Source organism: Rhea americana, unplaced genomic scaffold (genome assembly GCF_003343005.1).
Source record: "Rhea americana isolate MKP2758 unplaced genomic scaffold, rheAme1 scaffold_179, whole genome shotgun sequence".
In the NCBI taxonomy this organism is placed as follows: domain Eukaryota; kingdom Metazoa; phylum Chordata; class Aves; order Rheiformes; family Rheidae; genus Rhea; species Rhea americana.
Genome location: NW_028185916.1, coordinates 403,260 through 429,698, shown reverse-complemented (window position 1 = coordinate 429,698; position 26,439 = coordinate 403,260). Strand labels below are relative to the sequence as shown.

The 26,439-nt window shown below is 37.5% G+C and overlaps 1 protein-coding gene across 3 annotated transcripts in view; it reads right to left on the bottom strand.

Moving 5' to 3' along the window:
* CTNNA3 (catenin alpha 3) overlaps positions 1 to 26,439 on the bottom strand; it is a 446,797-nt gene that overhangs the window by 91,744 nt on the left and 328,614 nt on the right. For all 3 annotated transcript variants that reach the window (XM_085301619.1, XM_085301618.1, XM_085301620.1), the window contains exon 12: positions 14,442 to 14,642. In XM_085301619.1, the coding sequence (XP_085157745.1) occupies positions 14,442 to 14,642 (201 nt within the window). The remainder of the gene's footprint in view (positions 1 to 14,441; positions 14,643 to 26,439) is intronic.

Below are 26,439 nucleotides of genomic sequence, written 5' to 3'. Positions count from 1 at the left end.
AAAAAACAATATTGCTCATAACTGTAACTTCCAAGTCCCCAAGATCCAAACTGAATTATAGAATAGGTGATAAAAAAAAAAAAAACTACTCTTCTTAAAATTAAGCTTTTTGTTTTAAAATTCATCAAATTTTCCCTAATTCACCTCTTTTAAATAACAATTAATTTGGTCCTTCCTTACAGGCCATGTCTTCTAAAACTTAAAAACTCTTAAACACTTTTGCTTGACCTTCTCATTTTCAACCAAAAACTAATGATTCCTGTTCATAGTTTTAACAGCAGTCACAGACAAGCACTTAATTCAGAGGCTACCATTCCTGCACAGCACAATCACATCAGGTAACACAGAAATGTAAACTCCACTAATCACTTCATTCTGATCTAGCAACTCTATGTCTGTTATTTTTAGTGTCAAAATCATGCAGACAACAGGTTTTCAACTTTGTAGAAAGCCAGTGCTCAAGAGGTGAAAAGTATCAGTCCAACTACTGGTAACTTTTAATGAACCTGGATTAAGCCATCAACATCACTTCATTATTGATCAGCATAGCTGAAAGAGCAACTATCTCAACAGCTAAAAGTCTGACTCTAACACAAAGCTTGACTAAAGAGCATCTTAACAAATGAAACTATTACAGGTATTGAATTACAGAAGCATGGTATCAAAGTAAAAACACAACCAAAAAGTTACTAAGCTCATGCTGGAGTTCAAAATAATCCCTACATCAGATTTCAGTGTTACTGATACCTCTTAAACTCCATTAAAAATACTGGATTTGTTTGTATTTTTTCCATTTTTTTAAATTAAGAAAGGTATTGTGATCTATTTATTTGTCAAAAGGCAAAAATTACTGAAGAAGCATTTCACAAAAAAAAAAGAAAACACAGGTTACCTATTTTTTACTGTTGTTATCTCAAGTACTGGAAACAAGATAGTTCTGCACCCTGCCATCTCTGCCAGGTTACTCCCCAGGTGCCAACCCTTGGGCTTATGCCAGAATGTAATGGGCAAGAGATGGTTTTCCCTCTCAGTTCCTCTCAGCTGAGAAAGCCACAGTTCCTCCAGGATGTCAAGGGAGAGTAAGTGTGGTAGATTGTGCATGCACATATAACACAGCCTAATTCAAGAGAAAGAAACAGTGCCAGGTAACCCTAGACAGAGCAATCCACATGTGGCCTCACCTGAGCTGAGTCAAGGGGAAGGATCACGTGCCTTAACCTGCTGGCAGTGCTTGTCCTGATGCAAGCCAGGATACCACCGGTTGCCTTTGCTGGCTCATGGTCAACCAGCTGTCCACCAGGACTCCCAGACCCTCCTCTGCAGAGCTGCTTTCCACAGGTCAGCCTCCAGCCTGCACTGGTGCATGGGGCTAACATTCCTCCCTAAGTGCAGGACTCTTCCCGCTGTCAAACTTCATGAGGTTCCTCTCTGATCATCTCTCAAGCCTGTCAAGGCCCCTCTGAATGGCAGCATTTTTGTAAGTATAATATATTCAGGAAGTGTAAGAATATATTTATAAAATTTGTCATGTTTACCAATATTTTTGTAAAAAAAACTTCAGGGCTACAGAGAATCCAAGAAACCAGAACCCTACACTGTCAGTGGTTCTGGGGCAACTTGAAAACAAAGGGAGTTCCAAAGTTCCTCTGGCATAACATTTAAGAAAATCTAGCTCCCTACAGAGCTCTAAGAGGAAGCTGTAACCATGAGTAAGCAATAGGAAAGGTCATAAGGCTTCCACTGGTGGCAAAACCAAGCCATCTCAGTAAGATGACTATGAGCCTTGTGAAGATGAAGAGTAGATGGATGAGGGGTTTCTTTGTTTCATCATCAGATTAGAAGCACACAGAATAGCTTGCAACATAAAAAAGAGAGTGATGTAACAGAACTAGAAGAGCACTAAAGGCTGTCTAGCAGTCTTCAGGGCAATGAGAAGCTGGTGAAGCTATGGCAGCAGGTAATACAGCATAGCTAGGGTTTTCCTAAGTGTCTTTCTTCTCTGGTCTTTTCATGATGATGTAGTAAGTTCATTGTTGATATGTGGACAATTCAGATGGACTTCTGTTTGCTCATCTACACAGGCAGCAGAACCTGGACTTACAGAAGCATTCCAAGGCCACATTTTACGTCCTACCTTTCCAGGTGCACTTGCCTCATCTCTACAAGTAGGCTATGACTGTGTCAGGGAATGTGTGATCTCTCACATTTTACCTCTAGGAAGAGACAGAAAACTGAAGAGGAAAACTGGAAGAGGTCCACAGGAAGCTCCAAGTCCCCTGCTTCAAAATGAGCTCAAAATTATTCCAGGCACCAAGAGCTCTTGGGATCCGACAGATGCTGGAACCAGTGAAACTGTATTGTATGTTAATAATGCAATAATCCCCTTTCAGACATAATCTCAAGTAACAGATACAAAGAACGGTGCTGAAATTGACACTCAGGAGTGTGAACGATCTAGAATGTCCCTTCTCTGAACAGTCTTAAGGTAGCAAGGTAAAAAAATTACCCTGTTCTCAGTGCTTGCATTTAAGTATTCCTATTAGGTCTCTTGTACCTGTCTTTTTTTCAGTATTCTCCTCCCTCATCCCACACTCTTGAGACCAAAGAACAGTTTGCAGTTCTTGGGATTTAAAAGCAAGTATGTACAGATTTCTTCCAGACTGGTATCTAAGGATTTCAATTCACATGAACAGACTTGTATATTCTGGTAATCAAATGCTAATACTAAATATTATGTTTATTCGTAATGTCATTCTAATCCAAAGTGTGTATACTAAACACTCATCAAATAATAAATAATAACCATCCAAGCTAATGCAGCTGGGCCATCCATGGCACACAATTTGAAATACAAGAGAGTCTTCAGGCAGAGGCTCAAGTTACACCTCCCAAGGCATGCTATTTAGAATGGAATCAACTATTTAATGAGTGGTAGTGACACTTTCGTTAGATGTGTTCAAAAATACATTAAAATAATAATAGAATTACTGCAGAAATGAGCCTGAACTCACTGCAAATAGTCCAAATGAATGACAGAAAGTCCTTTTAAAACCCTAATCAGTGCGATTCTTTGTAAAAAATTCATGTGAAGATTGTTTCCAAATTTACTTCCATAATAGTACAGATACTTTATTTCAAGCTTGCTAACATTTCTGTGATGCAATGTTAAACACGTGACATTTAATTAAAATACTGTATCCAATGACTTGTACAGACATACATACAAGAAGAGCTTTGTGACTACGTGCTTTTGATATATGCCCTCAGCAAGAATTACTGTTCAAATTTAATTACAGTTTTTGTGCTAATAAGCTTAAATGTTATACACAGGAAAAGGGATTAGTAACATTTTTTGAGTTTGTAAAGACATGAAACAGATATTTAATTCATGTTCTTCTGCCAATCTTAATCACAGGCCAATACAGAAAAGAACTCTGAGTCGTCCACTGCAGTTTTCCCTCTTTTCTTGAGTATTTAAAACAAAAAGTACTATAAACGATCTTTGTGGGATCAACGTATTATTTCATGTGGAAGTTTTTGCATAATGAAAGCATAACAGAACAGTAAGGACTCAAATTAAGATGTAACTAGTATTTGCTTGCCTTCGATCCTATATACCTTTACAGAAAGAGTGAAACTAGCCACTGTATAGGCATTTGGTAACACTGCAACACCACCAATTACATAATCAGCAAGTATTTTTAACACAACTAAGCACACACGCACATGCACACATTAAAATAATATGTGACTACAAAGGAACAGAAGTAGACTTTCGGTATAGGGACACAAACAGGATACAGAAAAACATGTACAAGTAGCAAAATCTGCCAAAACAAAGGATGTAGAACTTGCATGAAAGATGCCTGGTGAAATCAAAGTAAGCAGAAAACATGTATGACAGAAACAGTAAGAGAGACTAATCGTGAAGAACAGCCAACAAAGACGTCTGACTAAAACCAGTAAGTCTTGGTCCCCCAAACAAGATGAACTAGGCAGACAGTAGACAACATAACTCTTTTTCTTCTTCTGTAGACCAGAAGCATAAAACCACCACCAGCGAGCATGGGAACAGGGAGAAGAAAGCAGTCACCAACTTCAGTTCCAGCTTCCCTATTAAAGAACTCTTGAGCTCAAGCACCTCAACAATCAAGACCAAAACAAGAACCATAGCCATCAGCACTAACTATATGACAGCAACTTTATGGTACTGCACACTCACAGCTGATGAGGGTAAGCTTGTTAAGAATGAACTGTTTTGCATGTGAAAATGAAATGGCTGATAATGAGTAAAACCTATCATTAGCAACATGTATTAATGAATGCCAATACAGTGAATTGCTGTTTTGAAAGTTGAAACTTCACTAACTTATTAGTCTTTTAAACACCCCCAACATAGTGATCTCATTCCCCATCTATTAAATGTGTAGATATACATATATATATATTCAGTTGCAATGAAATAATTGTATCACTTAGATACACACAAGGCTAGCATCACTCTGTGATGCAGTAGAATTTAATTATGCATAACATTTTCCAGAGTTTCACTGCAAGACCCAGTGTAAGGAAGATCTACAACTGGCTGATCTTTTTCTCTGAAGTATTCTCCAGCAAAAAAAACCTGATAGTATTTCAGCAAAATTTTTTCAAGTCCAAGATTGAAAAATGATTGCTTTAATAATCTGCTGATACTTTTTTTTTCCCGGAAAGTGTCACATAAGTACTCTGAACTTAAATTTGGACTTCTTTTACATACTGTATTTTCTGTGCTGCAAGTGATTATCCTAATCATATACTACTGGTTCTCATATAATTATAGTTCTTTCCCGTTTCTCTGGGTTTTTCTTCCTTTCTAGAAAATAACTCAATCAAAATGAAAAGCAACACAAGTGAGGAAAAAAATCTGTATCAAGTGATGATGCAAAAACTGGCATTGTACCAAAATATTATGGCACACACTGCTTGTACAGTTAGATTAGAAACCAAGACACTGATAGATTTCAAAATATAAACATTCATACAAAGGAAAAATATCAATAGGAGCATCAATGTTCCTGAGCAATTACAGAGGCATTCCAGGCTGAACGGGCACAAAACATTCCTTGTGACACTGAAATCTATGAGCCTGCGGACTTCCCCCCTACTTAATGCCTTAGTCCCCGCACAGCCTTCCAAATGCAGGGACATTACAGCTCTGAATTAAGACAATGTCTGCAATCATATTTCATGGTTCAGGGCTTCAGCTAGCCACTTCACAGGATCTCGTTCCACCAGTTAAACAAACAACCAGACAAACCCTGGGACAGTTTTTGTTCGCCCGTCTGTTTTAGAGGAAGTGTTTGACTGTATTGTATGAGGTATCCAAGACAGGTCACAACATCCAAAAGAACACATTAACGCTCATGAGATCACACAGATCATCTCCTTTTTAAACTCTAACTACTGTGCTTTGCTGCCATGTTCAAGGACAAATTGATCATGAGAGGTGAAATGAGGAGAACACCTTCCCATAGGTCACGCTAAGTGAAAAACTCGAGGGTCTTTTTGCATTTATTTGCGGACAGCGTGGACCCCAGGCCTGTCTCACCTAATCAATTCCTTGCCACTGCATGACCTTCATACATGGTGATATTGTCCATTCCTCCTGAACTCACTCCACATGAAAAGCAGCATGACCTCCCTTAACTGAAATCACTGGGCTCAACTTAGAGGCATGTGCAAAAACAGAAAGTCTTGTGACACACAGGAGTAAATACCGTAAGTCTGTATGTAAAAAAAACATGATAATTTTTGTAAGTGAATTTTGTATGAAGTGCAAAGGCTTCAATCTGATCTAACTGTAGACTACCATCAAAAAGGGATCATTCCAAAATCTCTACATGCATGTTCTCACCTCCATACTAGTAATCATAAAGCTGTATGATGAGGAAGGTCAGGGAATCAAAGCAGCTGAAAACATCTTCTGGTTGCCAAGCCAGTTCTGAGTTGAATCAGTGCCCTAGTCTAGTCTCCTACCAGGTCAGACAGGTAACTTGCTAATAGTGGTATAAAGAAGGCAATAAAAATGGGCAGACAGGGCTTGGTGGCACCACTGCTGTCAATGACAGTTGCACTTAGAGCTGTTCAAAGTGACTGTAAGTTGGAGCCTCCGTTTCTGCAACCCTAATTGTTACCTGAAGATTTTCTCTTCATTGGTTTTGTTACATCCAAGGCTAAGCCCGTGTCATCAAAACCAGGGAGTCTACTAATAAATGAAGCAAGTCCTAAAGTTCTAAAGAAATAATCACATAGTCTTGCTTCCAAGTAGTTTACCAAACCTTTACAGCTAGCCACTCGTGAACGAATACTTTCTCTTTGCTTAGAGGGAGCCCTCTGTGTCTGCTTTAGAGTTGCTCAGTTTGTGACAGTAATAAACATAGCTGCCTCTCAAGCACAAAGATGGCAAAGGAATCAGGCTGTTAGCTGCAGTCAACAGGAAGTCAGTGCAGAGTTAGCTGGTTTTTGTTTCTATGCATTTTTCTTGCACTAGGTACTCTCTCAAGGATCTCTGGAAGTTTGCTTTAGCTGCCTGCGTAGAGATCAAAATGAAATTTCACATTTTCCAGCTACCACGTAAGTAATGATCAGTAATATACATCTGAAATAGTCTACCATTAGTTCTATCTTCTAAAGAAACAGGTTAAGAGCACAGATTAAGACAGTCCAGAAAGAGCTGTTAGTGACTGGAAGAAACACAAAGACTTGAACAGGAAGAAGCACTTGTGAAGCAGAGGAAAATCTACTCTGAAGTTCTCAAGTACCTGGAGTGGAACTTTCCATTTTGCATTGAATAGCACTTACTACATGGGAGTCCTATTAATACAAATGGGTCATTATCATCTTCACAGCAGGTTATCTTTTGTCACTTTTGCAAAGGCAAAGAATGTTTGCTTCTACATTTTGCCATAAATCTGCAGAGTATAAATTAAATTGCATCATTTTTTTGAGGGGAAAAAATATCTCTCTGCTATATGTGCATCAACCTTGTCTACACTTTGTTTACTGATCTCCACGTAACTATTTGGTACTTCTAATGATCTCAGTAGTGCCACAATTTTGTTCTAAATCCATTTATCTTAGCTTGGCATTTATTAATTGCTGCATTCAAGCAGCTCAACACTAAGTTTATTACTTGAGCATTCTGGTCCCAATTCTGCACAACACCTATTCACTAGAACGAACACCAGGTGACCACTTGAATTTAAACATATTTGTTCTGCTACATAAGAATGATTTGAAGCAGATACATTTAAGCATTTCTTGAATCACAACTTCAGTCATGAAATTACCTCAAAAATGGAAAAGATGATTCAAGTAAACAAGGTCAGGTGACTGAGACATTTCTTTCACTTTTATACATATAATGTTTCACTAAATAGACTTCTGGGGGGAAACAAATGATCCAATTCAATCACAAAATATGAGAAAACAGAATTCTCCAAATCATTTTCTTCATTGAAGGGAAAAAAAAAAAAAAAAGGAATTCTGTTTCACTCCCAAAACCTAACTGATACAATGTGTCTCACTGTATTTTAATTTGTATTTTATTAATCCATATTAATGTCTATTTTAAAATACAATCCTGTGTTATTAAGTTTGATAGTTCACATTGTAGATAAGGTTGAATTTCCATTTACTTTAACTGCAGCAATTCTAGGCCACAAATTTGCATTTTAACTCTTCTTTGTGCCCCATCATGAATGCTGTTTGTATTATCATTAATACGTTACTCAGCCACTTTTGCTTGCAGTTTCTAATACAGATTGGAGTGTTTGTTTCTATTTATATCCAAAGGAGAAAAATGAAGCACGCTATTGCTTTTCATTTGCACGCCACACTGCACTTCATGTAATTCATAAAAGATGAAACATAGGAATTTAAAAGAAAAACCCTTTCTCCAACCATCTGATATTCATTTCTATTTTGATTTCAGATAATTCCTTTTGAAACACTGCACAGAGCATATCTTTTGCAAAAGCAAAAATAACAGTTTCATAAATGGAGTTTCATAGCAGAGACTTTTTTTTTAACCAAACATGACAAGAATGAATTCGTCTGCTCAGAAGCATTAAGTTATGAGCTATGCTCTCTTGCGTATCAAACATAATGGGCCCTTGAGTTAAAAATACAACTAAATTAGAAGAGTGGGCTACTTCTGACATTCTCAACTACTGGGTGGGGGGGGAGGAAGGTCTAACAGCCAGAACTTGTGAATAGTAACTATAGGTATTTTTGCTTTTCTCTTACTAGAAGGATAAAATTTAGAAGGGCATATGAACACGTGTGTCAACAGGAACAAGAATGCTGCAGAGGCCTCCCTGATTGACATAGGGATAGGCATAGGGATAGATGCAACTGCTTTGAGCAGGTTGAGAAGGGGTTTCCCATAAATACAAGGGAAAGCTTGCAAGAAAAGGTGGACTGAACCTGCAGGTATACAGTGAGAATCACAGCATCAACATTCTTCAAACTTCTCCCTGTATTTAAAGCCCTAATCAAAAAAAGCTCGTAATTTTTTCTGGAATGGTAGTTCCCATGATGCATCAAAAATGAAAACTAACACCTGTGCCTGGAGTCTTCCAAAAGAGTCTTCAAAGCCACCACACACAAGAGCCACTCAGTCTCCTCTTTGCGTCTTGCTTCCAGACAACGTGCAGGATATTAACCGACTCTATCTAGGTCTGGGCTAGAACATGCTCCAACAAGGATTTGAAAACGTATTTGTGACGACGCGGTGACCAACACTGCCGAGTTCTACCYCAAGGAATGTTTTTTTCAGTATGTCATCAGAACAGTCAAACTGGCACCTAAAATAAGGAATGGCAAGCACAGATTCTCTGTTGATCATGCGGATCATCAGAACAATGAGAAAGCATTACAAATATTTACCAACTAAAGTTCAAATCTGACTGAACTCAGTGCAACTTTAAATGCCACCAATAACACACAGGTTGAGTGTTTTCATGTTTTTGTCAGGGCCCTGCGGGCTTTAACATGCTGTAACTGTCCTCACCAGCCTCACCTGCGGCCTCTATGTTGTACAGTGCATATCGAAACATTGTGCCTGTACAGTCAAGGAACTTTAGTCCCACTAAATTCTCCAAATTACCTAAAAAATTCAATCTGCAAAACTTGTAATGAATTTTTAGTCTCCAGATTTGACACTTATCTTTGTATGATGAAACAATTCTATTCAGATACTTCGAGATCTGTGAACACATTACAGATCTGCTACCAATAAAGTATTTATTTCTGGGTTTTATCTACAAGTCACAAATACCAGTTTCAAAGAAATAGTGATCTTCTACTAAATTGTGGAGTATTTTTATGAAGCATACTAAATGTTCACCTTATGTAAAGGTAATGAAAAGTATATACAAAAAATGTATATTCCTTCCAGTATTTTATATAGATCTTTAAATAGTAAAACTCTGTTGTTAATCCACAGAACTCAAACTGCAGGTTCATCCTCAACTATATTGAGTAAAAATATAGCATTTTTATCACCTATTCGAAYAGACCGTCCTCTCTATGAATCAATGCTGTATTTTCCCTCTCCAAGCAAAATCAAAGCCCTGTATTTGAATACAGTATCACAGCAGTTATGAATATCTTCTGAGAGCAGTACTGTGCATGCTTATGTTGACCTAGAATTTATTTATTTAGGTGCTGCTCAAAAACCTTTAAGATAAAGGAGCAACACCAGTCCTCAACATTAAGTATTACAATGGAAGGTTAGATACGATTCATTCCTCCTGCAGAGGTAACTGGTTACCTTAGTACAAATCTCATCCACTTTATTATTTTATTGCCTGTCAAAATCTGCAGCAGTTTAATTATTCTTTCACTTCTAAAGTGGAAGTATCTTTACACTCTTATATTCAGAGTTTCTGAAGATTTTGCTTTCACGCAACAGTACACGAAACTCCATAAAAATGCGAAGATCTGCCTATTTCAGTCTAATAAACAGTGCCAGGCATTAGGAATGCCAGGTAAGTACTAGTAATAACTAGCATTAACCACACAAGAACATAGCCTAGCACAGTCTACAGTCTACCACCTTTACACACGAAGAAAAGAAATGCTGGTTTAAAACTGCCTGTATGAAGTATATTAATCACATGGTTAAACATTCTTTACTACAATGGTCATTAAAGGTTTCAGACGGATTCCGGGGCATAACTCCTGCTGCCGATTTCCTAATCATCTACAGCAGGGAGTAAGCTGGAGTGTTTTACATCTCTCTTTCCTGTCCACACCCCTGCACGATCCTCCCATGGAGCACAGAGAACAGGAGGGGACAGAGCACGTCCCAGTCTCACTGTGACGTGGAATTAGGCAGCAGTCACTGGGCTCACTTGGAGCAGGAGGCTGGGAATGATTCCTCTATCTCGTATTTAGCTGTGGTTTAATGAACTTGCACAGTATCACAATGGAACTCTCTCTACAGAGAGGAGCAGTCTAAATGAACTATCTTAACTATCAGACCCTCCTTTCTCTTCCTCCAATCCTCTGCCTCATTAGTTTCCAAATTGGTCCTACGGACAACAGCCTCCTTAATATGTGACCCCTCCATATGCCTAACGGAGGTTCATTCTTTACACTGAATTAAACAGCTATTCTGCAACACAACTGCATACAATCACATAGTTACAGTATCGTAATACACATATACACAGGGCAATGCCAACACTGCAAAAACAGCTCTAGTTCTTGCATTACCTAACTTTTACAAGCTTGAATCCATCATCTAACAGAGTTTCATTACTTGGGGTTTTATTTGTTGTTGCAGGAGAGGGAATGGGCAGAATGTAGGGATGGAGGAGAAGGATAATTTAAGTCTGAGAAAACAGGCACTACTGTTTGGTACTCTGAGATCCATTTGAATGTCAGCAATAATTCGTATCTGAACAGGACTGTCCAACTTAAGAAACTATGCGGCAGTTTAATACTCACTGTATCAATGAACTGTATTATAGTATTACTCATAAATAGGTTGCCTTACTGCCACAAATGTTTGTGAGATTTTTTAACAGAAGAGACAGATTCAGTGATCTCAGGCTCTTTTCCCAAATATTCTGTAACAGAGAGATTTTCCTCTTTTCTCTATTACCCCAACATACGACCTACAATTTAGCCTCCATCTCTTAAAAAACATTAATTTATCTGTTCCTCTTTATCCACAATTTCTCTGCCCTATTATCCTCAACTTGCATCTGTCCCATTTCTGGCTCTTTCATTTGCATTTTTATTCTTCTGTAGTTTCCAGGTACATTCTTACTCCATAATCCCATCTTCACTAACTACAGGCTCCTCCTGTCGTTAACTAGTCTGTCTCAGTTCCACCCAAAACTTCACATGGTTTCTTTCCTACTCATTTCCTCTCCCCTACTTTGTTTCTCTATTTCAGAGTCCTTCCAAAGTCTGCCCCAGAATTTCATCAATGTAATTTTGCATGAGTAAGGCTGTCTTTCTTCAGCCTCATTCTCAGAGATATCTTGGCTAGAGAAACAAGTATATTTTTATCTCAAATGAAAAAAAAAGAAGAAACAGGATTATTTCAATACAAGTGTTTTTTTTACGAAAAAGCTGTAAACTAGTAAACCCAAGACCACCAGGTATATAATACCAGAGAAACTGAATAGGCAGTATTCTTGCTCTACATGTAGTATCTAAAAATTATGCTATTTAGCAAGTTTGGTCTTTCTGCATGAACATTATCTATTGATACAGCTTTTTTCTTCTTTCTTAAGAAATAACTTTTTAATTTTTCACCAGTCTCATAATTTATCTTCTGTTCTTGCTTATTGGCCCAAGCAAAAACAATGTTCAAAATTATAGATTTTCAACGATATTTACTCCAACTCCTGCAAGGAAGTGAAAACTGTAGAACTCAGAGAATGCCTGGAACAAACGCCTGTGATAAGACAAATTCTGGTATTTTCACATATACTTCTTTTCTGATCTTACACAACCACCAAATAGTAGGCCTCAGTGCAAGCTCCATGTATTCCCCTATGAGAAAAGCACATACTCAAGTGAATGGAAACTACATACCTAAAATGAGAAAAGCAACTTTTTCTTAAGAATATATAACTTGTATTAGTGCTGGAATGATGTGGTTGTGAAACACTGCTGGCACTTGCCATGGGTTGTTTTTGTATCTCTTCGAATATCCAGAATGTATGTCAGGAGTGAAAGGACATTTATCACTGTTTCTATCCAAATTTGGCTAGCTTCTCGTGTTGTCGAGCTGCAAAGACTGAAAGTGTGCGCTTTGGTAGAACACACAACCACCAATTCACGGGGGGGGGGGGCATGTCTCATGTCTGAATATGAAAAATCCTATCTGGCCTTCAACAGGAAGGGATCTCTGGTGAGCATTTCATCAGGATACAATGGACCTTTTCAAAGAGGTCTCAAGTAATCAGTAGGTTTAAACAGAGCTACTTACTGATCATATCCACTCCTACAGCAGCCACCTGTATACTTCCCAGAGCATAAAACTTTATTTCTTCAGGTTGTAATTGAAATAGAATATATATAATATAGTGGAATATATAATATAGTAGAAATATTTTTGTTCATTTTACACACCTTTCTATTAAACTTAGCTTTGCGTCTGTTTACTCATAGCTATTCATGAAGTATTATTAACAGGGAAGAGGTTGGCCTCTCTGAAACAGTAAAATCTGGAACAATGATCTGCTTTCAGTAACATGCTACATTTTCACTGGGCCTAAAAGGACACACTTCACTGCCCTGGGTTACTCATGTAAACTAGCTTATCAGCTGATGGCAGCAGAAGTATTAAGTTCTTTCTTATTGAAGCCTCATCTGCCTCATCTGTTACAGCCTATCAGCTGGCTCCTGCTGAAAAAGGCCTAGGTATTACAGTATGTATTGGGTTAAACCTGAGTGCCACAGTGTATCTGCGTTGTCCATTTTAGTTGAAATAACAAAAACGATTTGATGTCTATTCATTGCAGATCATACAAATAACAATGCAGAGTACATGTTTTTCTTTTTCCAGTCATATTGAATAATTTAAGGATACTTGATTCTAATGTCTGAACTACTGCAAAGAAAATCAAACAGACAACACCTTGATATACCTTGATACAGCCAAATATTCCAACCAAAAGCACTTTTATGTCTCCCTGTCTTTTGTAGGTACGTAAAATTAGGGCTATTACATATTACTGTCACAACAATGCAGCGTAACAGGAATCACTGATAATTCCTGATGCATTTAAACACTACCAGTTTCAAGAAACAAGGACCAAGCTTCTACATGGGAATCAAGACTGTTCTCTCCCACTGCTACTTTCCTTGCTATTTGTCACAGTACTTTCCTTTCAGAAGTTATGAAAAAGAAGAGTGCCATGCTAGAATTTCTCAGATTTTCTCCTCAAAATGTCAGAAAAGGAGGAAAAAAAAACAGGCAAGTTTATTTCAAACTCTTCTCAATATTCTGTCCCTTTTTCCACTTCATGCATGTCAGGTCATTCCTACTTCAAATGAAGGAAGTTCTGCCTTGGACTTATTTGAATTGATTAAAAAGATCAAACAAAATTCCTGTCTTGTCTTGAGGTAAAATAAGGTAAATGTCAGTCAAATTTAATGTAAATTTAAAGAAATCTGCTTATACTGACAGAACTTGGAATTTAGACATCTGAGTTTCAGAGGGTGAATTTTATTCCAGGGTTGCACAGACTCTCCAGAAAACTCGTTATGATTCATTCAACTGCTCAATTATATTTTAAGCTCGTAATCACTGAAAATATGGAAGTCCTGGGAGCCTCACAGATAATATTTTTGATTAAGTACACATTATGAAAGGCCAGAGATCATTTAAGTCATTACTCAATAGTCCTTAAATAGTATATAAAGGCAAATCATGAATTTGCTTCTCCTTCTATTTTATTTAAATTTTCAACTTTCTTGTCTCAAAAAATAATTTCTCCTATCAACAAAACATATTTTGGTTTCAATTGTGTTGTACATATTTTTAAACTAGACCTAAGATACTAGTGAGTCTACCTTTCATCTGCTTAAATCGAATGTGGTGATACCAGTAGTGCAACTTAAAGCTGCTGCCTCATCAGTGACAAGCCTTCCAAACACCATTACTTCCATTTATTTAAAAACTCTGGTAAAAGCCTTTCCTAATTTAAAAATGTTTATATATATCAAGAAATTTTAATAAACTTTTGAAAATTATTTTTGAACTGCACACTATCATCCTGATCAGTTTGTTGAAAAACAAAAGAGAGTAGTAAATCATTAGTGAAAAATTAGCGCATTAGAGAATCATAACTTTATTTTAAATATGGAGCGTAAAGGGATAGTTTATACCACTAAAGAAAATGAAAATATTGTTTACTAATCAGACTTACCAGTCTTTGTCAGATATCGAACATTCTTCATCACTCCCTCAGTGTAAGTCCCCGGCTCGTAATTGTCCATCTCACCCGAAACAATATGAGCTACTCTTGAAGCACGCCCTCGGATTGCACCTGCTGCGCGATCCAAATTGTCAGTGTTTTGTTCTCTCAATGCAATGATACACTTGTTTACATCCTCAAGAATGTGGCTTTCTGCAAATAAATCAAGGTTTATTTTTAGATAGCACTTTTACACTATGAGACACATTTTAGACACCTTTTCTTTGCAGGCTTGAATATAAATCTTACGACAGCTACACTGCGTTGTCCTTGAAATCCTGAAACTATTTACTGATTCCTAGAATTCAAAGGTACTGCATTCCGATGAGAAACAGCAACAATAAACTAATGAGTTACAAAGCATTAGAAAACATCAAATCCCACAAATCTTACCTACAGAGTGAATATTTGCCCAATGAAGGAAGTTTTATAGGGGTAAAAGCTGTTACTTATTAGTGAAACCTTATCAACTCACTGTGACAGAAGGTTCCGTAAAGAGTTGCATCTCTCTAGAGAAACAAATGCCCCAACAACTAAACTAAACTAATTCTGTATCTGTGTGATTAGATCCCTATGTTTAATCAAATTCATTATGAGATTACAGGAAGCAGTATTTTTGCTGGTACTGGAATTACCTTATTACATATTACGTTACTGTAATATAATATATTATTAGAAATTTGGCATTATTTTTCTATGCTTTAAATTTCTTATAATTTAATACTATTACATTTATAGTATTACTTTGTATTATTGTTTTAGGGTTTTTTTTTGCTGTTTATCTAAATACACACAAATGTATTTCCACATAAACGTAAGTATTACCATATCAATATATAACACGATTCTGCACCATTGGCTTTGCTCCTATAGCTGTATTATTTCACATTACCTTCTTGCCTCAAGATATTCTCCTGTTCACCCACTTCTGCTATCTCCTAATGATAGAATTCTTTACTGTCACAGTCTCGTTCCTAACGTAGCTTTTCCCTTATCAGAATTCAACACCAGCTCACAAATTCAAAGCTACACTGAGTACAGAAATTCTTTTGTATTTCCTCATCTACACCACAGTACAGCAACCAGTTTATTGTCAGCTATATACCTCTTTTCTTTTTCAAATGACTTGACTTCCATTTCCTAATGTAAAGTGCTTTACCATTTTCCTCCTTTGCATAGAGTCTAAGACATCCTTTTTTTCTCACTGTATCTCCTAGGTACATTGAAGTTGCTATCGTTTCTTTTGCCACACCATTATCTAGAGTCTGTTCATTTTTAAAACACATGCAAGCAAAATGCTTCTATTTATTTCTGGCATCAAATGAGCACAAAGTTTGAGAATAGCTAAAGAGATGTTGCTGATCTACATGGAAAAAAATGCCTGACAACTTCTGAAAGTCAAAAGGTCTCTCAGGCAACAGTTCTCAAATGAGCAAATACTTAATTTGAAGGTAACTTTTGCGAGCTAAAAGCTTGGAGGAGGGAAGGAGGAGCATGAAGATGCAAGAAATAGGTCTATTTATTTGTAGTACTATTAGAAAGTATCACTATACACCACAATAATTGCTATATTCTGCATACAGTCAGCATTTAACATTCATAGTGCTTCTTCAGTATTTGATAGAACAAAGTAAGGAAACATCTGGTAGCTAAAGCAGCATGTATTATGTGGTTAAGCAATGGTCTCGCACTGGTATGCAGTGGTCTCTTGACTAAYGAGAACCGAGTTGACTGTCTTCCTCAGAGACCAAACAGCCTTCTCTAATGCAGCCAAACCTACTAAGGTATTTTGGAAATGCAAGGCTGCTTTTGCTGTTTTTTGATAAAACTTTCAGAATTTCTTGTKTTACTGAAGTAGTTGCCATACATGGAAACAAATCCAGCTTCTTGACAGACTTCCATTCTGAGAAGCACAGAACACTCAGTACAAGAGAACTTAACTGATCTCAAACCTTTCTTTGTTATTTCACTCAGCTGTATGTGATATAATGATTCAACTGAGGGGAGTTCGATGTGGATTTCTGTCCAAGTAGGATAGAAAAAAGAAATCATTAGAAGGGATGTAAATCAAGCATGGCATACTACCAGTTACAAGTTATCCATGCATAATGTGAATATATTAAAAAAAGAATGAACATTTGGCCAGAGCAAAGCAGAAGAAAACAGTTGCTTAAAGACTGAGGACCCAGCAGTAACTGCTGGGTTGACATAGTCACAAATGAAATGTAGGCAAGAGCAAAAAGGATGCTAAGGCCTTGAAAGCAAAGAAATTTATGTTTGAGAGCCTGAATGGTTCTTCTTTCTAGAAGAGAGTATTATGCTTCTGTCTTTCTGAACATTCATCTTCAACACTTCTCCTCGACTGGCAATAATAAAGCCGTATTTGTGTTTTACAAACTATTTTTTGATACAGAAATGGAAAAAAGAATATTAGCAGATAAGACGATGGAGAGTAAGGAGTAAATACTAAAAGGATAAGACAATTAAGACTGATCATGAAACAGAAGGACACGAGACAACAGCAGGAACTACATAAACCTGGAAGATGATGACAGTATCTGTTATGTCAGGAGTTACACTGAGAACTGGTATATGGTACACCAGGATTCCCGGTTATACAATACGCTCTTCAATACAGCCATTATTTTTTCAAACAAATACAAAAACATGTACATGTAAAACTGAACTTACAGTGTAGTAAGTAATATAGTAAAATATAATTGAGAGAGAATGTTTATGGATTGTCTATCGTAAGAGCTTCTATACCACTTGTTACTGAATTTTCTTTCCTACACAGACCTAAAATCTGCTCTGCCTGGCAGAGAATGGTTTACAGTATTAGAAAGGCAAGATGTGAAGATGTGTAACTGATTTGCTCTATCTTTAGAAGTACCATTGTCAAATCTCTCCTGCACTAAACAATAAATTAATTCAGAGTGTATGCACTGCTTGTTAATGTTGATGGCTGCCAATTCAGTATGTCAGTATTAAATTACATTGTTATACAATGAATTCAAAGACCTTGATAACTGAGACAGACAATACACACTATTAAATAATCCTGTTATTACTGAGTCTAACTTGAGTATCTTGGAATTTTGTCCATATAAAAATTTTGTCTGTCTAGGTTTACGAAACTGCTGTATCACAACATGCCTCAGTGAATACGGAATTGTAAGTATACTTTCAGGGATGTGTCATCTATCTCCAAGGTCAGTTTAAAAGTTTAAGACTAGGGACTCTGTTCAGCCTGTACCTATTCTGTAACTACCGCCATGAACTACCAGGTACACAGAAGCAGAACAAGACAGGACCAGCTGCCACTCCAGTTCCACCCATACCATACCAGAGATAACACATAAAACTGTGTTATTAAAAAAATAAAATAAAAAAAAGGAAAAGCAGAGGGAGAAAGAAGGAACAGGATAACAGGATGTACAAAGAGACAACACATTTCAGAGACTATCCTGTGCTGTACAGGTTAGTACCTTCTCCCTCATTTTTCAAGCATCTCTTTCTGTGTACGCTCCACAGTGGGAGGCTTCCAAGCAATACACTTTGTGAATGTGCACTACCTGATAAAAGCTGAAGCACTGAAGAAGTTGTCTGAAGAGATGGCTGACACGCACAGAACGCAGGAAAAATACAAGTAAAATCCCACTTCTGCTGCTCTACTAATGTAGGTATTTCATAGAATCATAGAACCAGTAAGGTTGGAAGGGACCTCTGGAGATCATCTAGTCCAACCTCTCCGCTCAGCAGGATCACCTAGAGCATAGTAGACAGGGCTGCATCCAGGCGGGCTTGAAGATCTCCAGAGAAGGAGACTCCACAACCTCTCTGGGCAACGCGTGCCAGTGCTCCGTCACTCGCACAGGGAAGAAATTCCCCCTCATATTCAGGCAGAACTTCCTGTGCTTCAGTTTCTGCCCATTGCCTCTTGTCCTGTCACACGGGACAACTGAAAAGAGTTTATCCTCGTCCCCTTGACACCCTCCCCTCAGGGACTTTTACACATTGATAAGATCCCCCTTCAGTCTTCTCTTCCCCTGGCTGAAGAGGCCCAGCTCTCGCAGCCTTTCCTCATAGGGCAGGTGCTCCAGCCCTCTGATCATCCTCATAGCCCTATGCTGGGCTCTCTCCAGTAGCTCTATGTCTCTCTCGTACTGGGGAGCCCAGAACTGGACGCAGTACTCGAGATGAGGCCTCACCAGGGCCTGATTTCATCACTGTATTAGCTTTATTATAGGCTGAAGTGTTACCAGAGGTAATTATAACTACTAAAGGGCTTAGTCCGGTGTAAACAGAAGGGTAAGGCCCTTCAGCAGTGGAAAGACATAGGTAACTGGTTATCTTGGGTGATAGAAATCTCAAGTAAAAAGTTGAACAAATTGTTTGAACAAATCAGAAACAAATTACACATACTGTATGCATGAAATAAATCACAGAAAGCTCCCAGGTTCCAAAGCCTTCTAAGAGGTATTAAAACCAACACCACTTTCATGAAGAAAGGAAAAACAAACTCAAGGCTAGATGCTTAATGGAAGCCCCATTAGCCCTGTATTTTGTGCTATGAGATCCCTACTATCTGTTTGCTATCAAATCAGTGCGTACTTTCAACTCATTTTAGAATGTAATTATATTATTATATATGATGATATTATATGCTTTGATACAGAGTATCAATTGAATTGTGATACACACTTTAAAATACTGTATTTCAAAGAATACAAAGGCACACGGATTAATAGCAGTGTATTGTCCATTCTCCTTATTAGGATATATCCTTATGTGCTTTGTTTTTCCCTCACTGCATCTACAGATCATGATGTGTAAGATGTCAGTGGAGAACTTGATATAATGGCAATATTTGCCGTATCAAGAACTCCTAAACTTTGCCAGTGAGACCAAATGCACAGAAAATACATACATTCAATAAGCATAAAAGATCTTGTCCCACACACCCCACACACTGCTACTATTCAGTGATAGCCTTTCTGAACATCCATAGCTAATGAAAACGGTATCACTATGTTGAAGGTCCTACCAGATGAGATACTTCACAAGTAATAAAATGTTATTTTACTGATTTTTCCCAAAGCACAAGTAGACTTCTGTATTTGCCTTAATATTTGTATTGCCCTTTTCCTTTTCTGATAGAAAAGGAAAAATAAAGCACTGACCACAGTCCAGCTGAGTTTTCATCTACATTTTTCTTGTAGGTGCTTCCTGCTACTATGTAGAATACATTATATCAACTTCTGACTTTAATCCAAGTATTCTACTTTCCACTGCAGAAAAGGAAGATCAGGATGATATACCATCTCTTTGTAATGAGTCACACTCTCTGGTGCAAGAGTGAATTTTCACAATGGATTGATAGATGTTTAAAGTAGTCATCAGATTGCCATGGCCACTAGAGCAATTATCATGAGTAGTGCTCTGTACATTCTTATTTTCCTTTGGGATCTTCATGTTAGTAGCACTGGCCAAAAAAAGGTATCTCAGCTGAGCTAACCATTGGATAATAAAGCTGTCTTTGACAAAGCCATGCCTCAGACTGTCTCTGGGACAAAATCGATAGCTCTTCCTTTTCACATCGTCTGAAGAAAAAGACAGGTGATGCCCTTCCACTCTACTCGGCACTGATAAGGCCTCAGCTGAAACACTTTAATAGAAGTTACGCACACAGTTCAAGAAAGTTGTGGACCAAATGGAGCCTTTCCAGAAAAAAAATCAGAAGAATTAGAAATATGTATTGTCTCTTGAAGACAAAATGGAAGATAAAAATACCTTCTGCAAGTCCTAAAGCATAAAAGTGTATTCACTGGTAATTGAGCCTGACCAAAGCATAGGATTCCTACCTTTTACTATCTGTCTATACAATAAATGAAAGCAAATAAACTTTGTACATGAAGTTCACTTCTTTTCAGACCACCCCTGTGAACAGGACTACTCCCAGAAAAGGGTTATTTACAAGGCTACCCACAGGATTCCAAGTTTTCCAATAATGGCACTGTCCAGKGAATGGCAGAAGAGATGCCCCCATATACTCATAAATTCCAGGTAAACTCAAAAAAGGTATTTGCTAAGAACATTCATGCTTAGATTTAGCAATTTCTGGTGCTAGAGTAAAAAGAGTAAGAACACTAAGGATAAAGGGTGCAAGACTCAATACACAACTCCCCCATTATCAATCCCACCTATATTCAGCCAAAGAAGATGTAACTTTTTAGCATCCTAGAGGCTGGTCACGGAATACTGTTCAGTTTTACACCCTCCAGCAGAGCAATGGTRTCAACAAATTGAAAAGAATCCAGCAAAGGGCCACTAGGACAGCCAGGGAGCTAGCACATACAGTATATGAGAGGCTCAGGGAACTAGATTTGATTAGCCTTGGAAAAAAAGCTGAAGGGTGGGTAGGAATCTAATTTCTGTCCTCTCTAACAGAAATGGGGCTTTCAGAGAAGACTGAACCATGCTTTTGTCATAACTATATAGCAACAGAACACAAGTTGCAACAAAGGAAACTTAAAAAAACAAAAAATCATCATGAATGTGGTGAAATACGGAAACAAATTGCTTGGAGAGATTGTAAGAAAACTGATGAAGAGAAATAGGTGCAAATGTTTTTGTTTTCAGATACTAGCTAAGATTAAGTATGATTTTATGGTTTTATGCAATACTGGGAAAGGTTGTGTATCTGCCACAATTACCACCTTTTCCTGAAARGTGAACTACAAATCCACAGCGGCAAGGGAGATGAAATTCGAGAAGTGCGTGCATCAAAAGGTTCATGGGTTAGCAGAAATACTCCACACCAAAGTGAAGTAGGCTGTGAGGATCCATTTTTATGAAAAGATTATCTATCTAGCAAATATGCCAGAGATTGCCAAGAAAGAGACAGGTAGTCTTAAGAAAGGGAATACAAGACTGTCCAGAGTTTTAGGACACAAGCTTAAAAATATAGTGGCTGTCTCAGCCACTGAGACAGAGGCTGCATGAGAAAAGCTACAGAGCAGTGTAAGAATAGTGGTGGGAAATTAAGATGACTGCAGGCAGAGGAAAGAGTGATGGCACGCTCTATGACAGGGGAAGATGTGAAAGCACCACGGCAGAAAATGAAGTTCTTCAGGATCTATCACTATCTGTGCAAATCACTACAGATGACTTTCTAAGAAACGTATCAACACTTTTATATTGCATACTACTTTCACTGAACGTGTTTTCAAGTACTTCAACCTGTAGTCTAAAACATTAAGTTCTGTTTTGTTCACAGAAAATACTAAGCTTGTAAATCATTGGTATTTTATCCTAGAGTAAACAAAACATTGATTGAGTTGGCAGCTCTCCTTGAGATTAATTTTCATTCATACATACAAACACAATTTCAAGATGTTAGCATTTAAGAAATTCAGAAAAGCTTAAAAAAAATCAAGATACTGTTTCTTAAACTGAACGTCTATTAATTATAGAGTTGGCAGCCCAATTTGATCAGTATAATTGGTTAATGGTTTCAGCTTACACAGAACTTCTTTCCATGTACGAATGAGAACTTTATAGCAATATTAATCCTTTCCAAAGATTTCTTTCTTTCCTTTGTTCATTTTAACATGATTACTGTAAGCTTTGGATGGTTTGGGATGCTAACAGCTTAAGCTTCAATCTTTGCTCTTAGCTTCTTGGGCACAAATTGCAGCCTACAGACAGGCTTCTGAATTGACAGCTTCCCATTCTGCATCCAGGATCTTGGAAAAATACAGGAAGCACTGCTTCTCAGAGTCTCTAAGTCCCTCTGCTTTCCTAGAGCCTTACTCAGTCCAGACTGAGATCTCTGAAAAGCAAAATACTACTTAAGTATACAGACTATCTTGGTACCTAGGGAACTGCGTGGAAAAGTAGAGGAAAAGCACAATGGACAGGCAAAGGACATAGAGAAGTCAGCAGAAAAAGCAGAACTGTAAGCAAATCCAGTTGCGTAGGGGTCACTTTTCTGTAACTATAAAGGCCACTTCTCTCTCTTGGGGTACAAGGAAAACTTGCATCTCCAGAAGCATGCAGTAATACACACATGACTTACCCAGCCTCTTCATTCAGACTACTCATGTTAAATACACCTCAGGTCAGCTGAGAGAAACATGGGTAACTGACCTCATCCTTGACACATGTAATGGTGTTCAACTGAATTAGGCCTTAGAAGTGTCCATTTCTCACTTCTGGCTATAAAGGAGGCTAAAAATACTTGGCTGAAACACATTTTTTATTCTAAAGTTACAGGAACGGTCCATATTCCCATTATGCATGATAAAATTCAGGGTAGCAAAGAACAACTTTTTATGCATTAATACTCTGTAATATGATGCTGATTTTGTAGGACAAGAAGGGAAAACTAAGTTGGAAATGGCAGTAGGACATGAAAGAAGAGACAAGTGAAGGAGAAGAATAAAAATCATCATAATCATTATGTAACAGCATGAAGCTTTAAAATATCTCTGCAATAATGACAGCCAGACCGCTACTAATTTCCAGAGTGAAGGCAGGATACTTTATTCATTCTAGATAAACCTCAGCTACAAACCTCCGTAACTCTAACAGCGTTAATAGTCATTCTCTCCTGAAAGTATTTCTCTTGACCAAAGAAAATCTATAACCAATATAGATATGTCAGGGTCACAGCTGCTACATTAGCCTGCAATACTTTAAAACAGAGAAGAAAACTGCATGCCCTATTCAGCTGCAAGAGGTTCCAAAGAGTAGGCCATCTTCTGATAATTAGGGAAATCTCATTAATGTCCTACCACTAGTTACTAAGTTCACAAGAAGGGACCTTAAGGGAGCACATCACCTTCAGTAACACGCTTTTGTTTGCTTCATGCATGCACGCACATATGTAGCTCTCTCTTCTCAAGTCTCATTTCGGAAAGGAAGAAGTGGGTTTGACTTGTCTGTACACTAGCTTATTGGCTAACTTACATTAGTAAAAACACATACCAGAAGTTTCACAACTACTACACAACCAGCTCTGCCTGATAAGAGCTTTTGTATTGTATCTTGAAAACACAAAAAGTCTTGAGATTCAACACCATAATGGCATAGTCACTTTAAACTCATAGTGCTATTGATCGAAAAATAATTTTACTTTGTTCCTTGGTTGTACTTACTTAGATACCAGTTTTTACAACACCTGTATGTTTCCAGTAAGCCTCGTTTCAAAAGGCAAGCAAACCAATTCCTACAAAACTGCACAGAACCATGAAAAAACTACTGCCACAGCTGCAGCCAGAAAGCCATTAGCAACCAAGCTGTTAGGAATAAACACAAAAAAATTAATCTCAGATCGCATCAAATTTATGCATCTTACACTATGCTCCAAAACCTGCCAAATCTGAACTCTGGTAGATCAAAGATGAAGTGAATTCCAAATTTAACAGCCCTCAAAAGCTCAGAAGAGTATTTCAGTAGTTTGTACAGGCTGTACTGAGAAAAAGTTCTCACAGATACTTAAGTTTCAGCACGAACATAGTGAAATTCAGTAAAATGTGAGCCTAAATCAGTGCAGATTTTCAGTTTACAAATGAAAATTTTAAATAAGCCAACTGGACCGCAGAACTGCATTGCCTACCTACTTCATGCAACCCACTTCCTGGGTAACTTTGCACACCTTCTCACTTGTTCACGACAAAAAACAAACAAACCCATCACACACACACACTAAAACCTTCCCATACCTTTAGTAATAGGTATGTATTACAAAAGGCTGATTTGAAATAGTAGGTATCCATGGGATGACACTTGTCAAAACTGTTTCCCAAAATCAGAGTGTGATACCTGATCAACTTTTCAGCTAGGGTATGAAATACATAAAATAGTTGTCCCTAAAAATGCATTAATTTCTAAGAAATGTATTATGAATTGGGGACAGTATTCTGCATTTTGGACAAGCATACGGGACAAAGAGGTGAGAGGAAATGTTAGAACACTTGTTTCCAGTTAAAATGAAACTGCCAGGGATGTCAGACATCACCTAAGATCTCAAAGGAAAATAAACATAAAAATGCTGGACTAATTGTGACACATAATGTATTAATAAACTTGGTAACAAGGATTCTTAGACAGTAACTTTTAAGAAGTTTGGTAGGAATCAGAGGAAGGAACCAATATGTAAGAATTTGCCATTGGGCAAACTTGTATGAATTATTATAATATAGAACAGAACTGATAGGGACCTAGACAAGTATGATACAACAAAGAACAGTCAAAACAGCTTTGTAGAAGAGAAAGTTATACCTCACGAACATGAAATTTTTAAAGGCGTCAACAGACACTAAGCTACATGATTCACTTTAYTACAGCCCAGATTTCTAAAAGGCTTTTGAGAGTTTTGCAACTTTGATGCTGAGAACTCTCAGGGGCCACAGCATAAAGTAGCAGATTTTCCTGGGTGTTATTTACCTGTCATAATCTGGAGAGCAAAGGATAGGAATAAGCAGACAATTTTCATAATTCTATTAGTCAGCACTCCAACAGGAACCTGCGCTGGAATTTTGTGATTCAATATATTCAAAAGTGATGGAGTACTGAAGTGACCAAGGAGGTTTCTCCCCAATTTAGGATAGCTAATGCTAAAGCTACCACAAAGAAGAACTGCAGATGGCTGTCACAGTTCTAAGCGACTAGTCAATAAAACAGACCACATGCAAGGTCAATGAAGTCAAACTAACATGCATAGTGAAAACCAGTCCGATGTCTATGTATAATGCTGAGCTTACATTAGTTGTTAATTTAAGTAGAGAAATTTCTAGTCAGTTTTAATAATTCTCTACAGACACCAGCTCAACGGTGATTAAAAGGTAAACAAGGTCAGATTTCCTAAGAAAGCCCTCACAGTGAAGAAAAAGAGTTTTATAACAATCCATTAATGTGCCTGAATCTTAGATACAGTTCTAGTCACCACCCCTATTTTAAAAGAGAAAAAAAAAAAGGTTAAGTAGGAGAACAAAAACCTACTTATTCACAGAATACTTCACTAAACTGCTGAAATACCGTTTGCATGAGGTGGAAGACAAACAGCTTGAAAGAGAAATCACAACAGTGGAGGATATTTCTAACAGGCTTTGACACAACCTTAAGGTCAAGTCATTAAACTGCTGACTGATGAAAGGCATACCAGTAGAAACTAGCTTTGGATGCCCAGTGATACACATTCAGAGTCTTTAGTCTTAAACAAAATGGAAAAAATTCTAAGCAATTTTCTTACACCCCAGATAAGCATGATGAGAATGCAACTGAACTGTTTTAGGATCAATGAGATCACATTTATCCCGAAGCACCATTACAGCTGGGCCAAGAAAACTTAAAATAAAAGTCAGCAAGATCCACTGTAGAATTTTCCTATCTATTTGAATACAGTTTCTCCATAAACAAGTACGCAAATCTCTATTCAGATATTTTACACACCTCATCCCTTTCAAAAAGCATGGCATGGTATTCTTCTACTGCAGGTGCCAAAAAGCCAGAAGGAAAACATAAAATTTAACTGTAAGTCTCCAAATAGTATCTCATTTTTCCCCCGATCTCCATAGCTATGCTAACAGCAAATCTATAACTAGAAGTTTTTGCAATGCATTCATCTGTAAACATGAACAGAGAAAACAGGGACCAGAACTTCGAACCATTGATGAAAGCTAGTTATACCAAGCGAAATAAGCAAGCCAGAAATCTGAATCATTCTCTTACTCCTTGTCCAAGTATTTTCAGTTTATCTTGCAGTTTGCTCTGACCTACTTGAAACATCCAGATCACTATCTTAAAAGTGCAACTGTCACGAGTAATTTAAAACATGAGCCTGATGAAGCTCTAAAATTTAATGTTACAAATACTTAAAAGACTGAGGTTTGACCTCATGATTCATTCCATTTGACTGTTACTAATCAAGCATCTTTTTTTAACA